At 51.0% G+C, this 4,916-nt stretch overlaps 1 protein-coding gene across 1 annotated transcript; it reads right to left on the minus strand.

The window, feature by feature from the left end:
* Positions 1 to 3,535: 3,535 nt before the first annotated feature.
* On the minus strand, positions 3,536 to 4,351 carry LOC126355538 (spidroin-1-like). Its single transcript, XM_050005884.1, has one exon. The coding sequence runs from the start codon at positions 4,349 to 4,351 to the stop codon at positions 3,536 to 3,538; it is 816 nt and encodes a 271-aa protein (XP_049861841.1).
* Between the last annotated feature and the right edge of the window lie 565 nt (positions 4,352 to 4,916).

The following is a 4,916-nucleotide window of genomic DNA, read 5'->3' on the forward strand; positions in this document are numbered from 1 at the left end:
ATCAGTATCCAGAAAACCCAACTCTGGCCGTAATACGCCTGGGCATTGAGCCAAACAGAGCTTGGATGGCGTGTACAGAAACAGCCGACCATGCACCTTCAATACGATACCACAGTTCGTCAAGAGTAGTGACTGGCGTATTGCGACGAGCCAGTTGCTCGGACACCATTGACCAGACCTCTTCAATTGGTGAGAGATCTGAAGAATGTGCTGGCCAGGGCAGCAGTCGAACATCCAGAAGGCCTGTACAGGACCTGCAACATACGGTCTTGCATTATCCTGCTGAAATGTAGGGTTTCGCAGGGATCGAATGAAGGGTAGAGCCACGGGTCGTAACTCATCTGAAATGTAACGTCCACTGTTCAAAGTGCCATCAATGCGAACAAGAAGTGACAGAGACGTGTAACCTATGGCTCCCCATACCATCATGCCGGGTTATACGCCAGTATGGCGCTGATGAATACACGTTTCCAATACGCGTTCACCGCGATGTCGCCAAACACTGATACGACTACCATGATGCTGTAAACAGAACCTGGATTCATGACGTTTTGCCATTCGAGCACCCAGGTTCGTCGTTGGGTACACCATCACTGGCGCTCCTGTCTGTGATGCAGCGTCAAGGGTAACCGCAGCCATGGTCTCCGAGCTGATAGTCCATGCTCCTTCAAACGTCGTCGAACTGTACTTGCAGGTGGTTGTTGTCTTGCAAACGTTCCCATCTATTGACCCAGGAATCGAGACGTGGCTGCAATCCGTTACAGCCATGCGGATAAGATGCCTGTCATCTCGACTGCTAGTGATACGAGGCCGTTGGGGTCCTGCGCGGCCTTCCGTATTTCCCTCCTGAACCCACCGATTCCATATTCTGCTAATAGTCATATGATCTCAACCAAAGCGAGCAGCAATGTCGTGATACGATAAACCGCAATCGCGATTGGCTACAGTCCGACCTTTATCAAAGTCAGATACGTGATGGTACGCATTTGTCCTCCTTACACGAGGCATCACAACAACGTTGCACCATGCAACGCCGGTCAACTGCTGTTTGTGTATGAGAAATCGGTTGGAGAGTTTCCTCATATCAGCACGTGGTAGATGTGGCCACTGGCGCCAACATTTTGTGAATGCTCTGAAAAGGTAATCATTTGCATATCACTGCATCTTCTTCCTGTCGGTTAAATTTCGCGTCTGTAGCACGTCATGTTCGTGGTGTAGGAATTTTAATGTCCAGTAGTGTAGATGTAGATTTAGTCCGATGGCTTAATGTGAATCGTTCTGTTGTTTCTAGGATATAGCGACAGTTTATAGAGACTGTAATGCCGAAGAACAGGGAGGGGTGACAACGTTTGACATCAGAAAGACAGGACTTTTATAAGGCTGTAAGGGCATTACGGTACTGCTTCAGTACTGCACGACAACTTGCATCAGACCTCGCATCATTCAGTGGACGTGCTGAATCGAGACAAACGGTGTGCAGAAGGGTTTGGCAGAGTGGTCTTTGTTGTCAGAGACCTACTGTATGAGTAATTGGGACGGCTGGAGTGGAGTCATCAACGTGTCACCAGCACAGTCGTAAAGACGGCCAGTGTACTATTCACAGGTGAATCCAGATTTGATTTACAGAGTGATTTTCGACGGAAGCGCAGCTGGATAGAACCTGGAACACGATTTCGGGATCCAACCGTTGTAGGAAGGGATCCATTTCGAGGAGTGTCGCTGATAGTGTCGTCAGGGATGGTGCTGATCGCTCGAACATCTCTTCATGAAATTGTGCGGCTAGCTGTACGGTATCGTGAAGAGACCTCAAGAACTCTTGTAGGGTTGTTGGTAGGTGCTGTGGACACAAACTCCGTATTTATGGAGGATAACGCTCGACCTCATAGGGCATGGCTGGACAATGATTTCCTGGAAACGGAATATATTGCACGCACAACGTGTCTTGCTCGCTCTCCCGACTTGAACCCCATAGAGCATGACTGGGATGCTCTACGGAGACGGGTTGCATCATGTCAGCATACATTAACCATTCTGCAAGACTTACGAGCAACACTGCAGGACGAATGTGCGTTATTGCCTCAAGATGAGATTGATGACATCATTCGAAGCATTCCCCTTCGTTGACAGGCCTGTATTGCTTCCAACCCGTACTAAGCGCATTAACCAGTTTCCGAACCCGCAAATCCGTTTAGTTGGAAAAACGGGAGAATATTTTTGTCTACGTTTAGGCGTGTTACAGTTGTCTAGATTCCTTACATTTTTCAGTTTCTTTACTTATGTATTCTTCACATAGTTTTTACTTCACTGTCACCTGTTTATACTGTTTTGTGGTAAAATAAATGCGGACTTGTTGCTTTAGTTTTGGACACCAGCGTATAAGCAGTTTGCTGCACAGCTTCCCCCACCTATTTGAATAGGCCTCATCTTGTCACCATACTATAAATTTGCAACTTCCACTGTTACTGTGCGGTCATTGTCGACTGGTATCCCAACATTAACATGCGTAGACCAGTCTATGGTTAAAAAAATGATTCGTACCGATAGACAGCAAAATCGATTCGACACCTCGGTATTACATAGCCACTGTCCATCAATCATGTGAGATCACATAAGTTCGTGTTACATGACTGATCCGTGCAGCTCAACGACAGACAACTTTTCCACATCTTTATGTCCTGCTCAAATAAAGACCGTATGTCCTTCTTTCGTGGTTCCGTAGGGACACGAGAAGCAGAGAGAGCAGTGTTCTAGGTGTCTTCCAAGATCACATGCCTCCAGAATGATACGTAAGGACCTCTACAACACTTATTACGGTTCATAAAAGATGTGAATTTCATGAAATAGAAAGTTTCTTAAGATACTAGATAAGTGGTCACTTTAGGTGTAGTACAGGCAAATGGAAAACCTTTAAATTACACGGCTCCACCTGTCGCGAACAGCTGCGGCCTTTCTTTCTCCCTGCCCAGACGGCTCTTCAGGTACACAATACACTCGACCGATGGCACTAGACCTGGCTGGAGGCGACTTGTGAATGTTTCCATTTTGAGGTGCTGTGTTGAAGTAAGATACAGAACACTACATATGTAAAGAAATATCTTATGATATACTTCCCACGATTATGTAGCAAGGATGCGATGTGTCTCACAAATAGGTGTAAGTGTGTTTCATTCCCCAGTGCTCTTGCTTACATGACTCCTATATATAGAGCATGAATTTTTAACAGCACTGGATAATTACTATGTACTTTAAGCAGCATTACCAACTCTTTGATTTTTATTTTCACATCGTAAATTTTCGCTGTGTTCCAGTTTTAACCAGTCACCAGTTTGTCGGCCGGTTTTATTGTTTCATTATCTCCTCATTATGTCTGTAACATGTGTAAGCTGCAGAGCAGCATACAAATTCAGTAAAGTGAAAAAAAAAAGCAGCGCTGGCATCGCGACGGATGGATCTCCTCACTTCCAAATCGGAGGATTACGCTACCTGGATGACTTCGGAAGAGCCCTTCGCGGCCACCGTCCGTCCGCCACCGCCGCTATCCGCCCGTCTGTCCGTCCGTCCATACGCCCTCCTTTCTGTCAGCTGCTGCCGCCACCGCCCCCTGCTGTCCGTCCGCCTGTCCGTCCGTCCATACGCCCTCCTTTCCGTCAGCTGCTGCCGCCACCGCCCCCTGCTGTCCGTCCGCCTGTCCGTCCGTCCATACGCCCTCCTTTCCGTCAGCTGCTGCCGCCACCGCCCCCTGCTGTCCGTCCGCCTGTCCGTCCGTCCATACGCCCTCCTTTCCGTCAGCTGCTGCCGCCACCGCCCCCTGCTGTCCGTCCGCCTGTCCGTCCGTCCATACGCCCTCCTTTCCGTCAGCTGCTGCCGCCACCGCCCCCTGCTGTCCGTCCGCCTGTCCGTCCGTCCATACGCCCTCCTTTCCGTCAGCTGCTGCCGCCACCGCCCCCTGCTGTCCGTCCGCCTGTCCGTCCGTCCATACGCCCTCCTTTCCGTCAGCTGCTGCCGCCACCGCCCCCTGCTGTCCGTCCGCCTGTCCGTCCGTCCATACGCCCTCCTTTCCGTCAGCTGCTGCCGCCACCGCCCCCTGCTGTCCGTCCGCCTGTCCGTCCGTCCATACGCCCTCCTTTCCGTCAGCTGCTGCCGCCACCGCCCCCTGCTGTCCGTCCGCCTGTCCGTCCGTCCATACGCCCTCCTTTCCGTCAGCTGCTGCCGCCACCGCCCCCTGCTGTCCGTCCGCCTGTCCGTCCGTCCATACGCCCTCCTTTCCGTCAGCTGCTGCCGCCACCGCCCCCTGCTGTCCGTCCGCCTGTCCGTCCGTCCGTCGCCTCCCGCCATGAGCCCTTCCCCACATTATCACTTCCTGGAGCGCCTCTTATATTACACCTCGCCTCCCATCGCATCACTCACCCATTCCCCAATCTCCTTCCCTGTCGTCTACCAGCAGCTCTACTCCCTTCCCCAGCCATCACACTTACAACGGCTCCCATTCCTGCTCCAGCCCTCACAAATGCATCCTCTTCCACAATCAAATGGTCGGCTTTCCCCTCTCACCCTCCCATCAGTTCATCATTTGCCTCCACCACCCAAATCACCTCACACTGGCCACAATAACCACCACAGAACAAATCATACCTCCCATCACCTCCACTATACCTACAGACTCTGCCACCAGCTACCTCCCTCTCTTTTTCATCCCTCTCATCTCCGACCAGGCTACACACACCAAAAATCCCCAGAAGTGCGTCAATGCTGACTCTGCTCCTTCCACTTACAACAAAAAGTCACCACCCCTTGCCCTTCCACCATCATCTTCATGGATACTACTCCAGCTCATGCCACCCATACCCCAGCCCCCATCCTCCACCCTTTGTCCTGTCTATTCTACACAAGAAGTTCCTTGATGCCTGTACCCTCAC

The sequence above is a fragment of the Schistocerca gregaria genome, chromosome 3 (genome assembly GCF_023897955.1).
Source record: "Schistocerca gregaria isolate iqSchGreg1 chromosome 3, iqSchGreg1.2, whole genome shotgun sequence".
NCBI lineage: Eukaryota > Metazoa > Arthropoda > Insecta > Orthoptera > Acrididae > Schistocerca > Schistocerca gregaria.

Coding starts and splice junctions, on each gene's coding strand:
- LOC126355538 (XM_050005884.1), bottom strand. CDS start 4,351: ATGTGGGGAAGGGCTCATGGCGGGAGGCGACGGACGGACGGACAGGCG.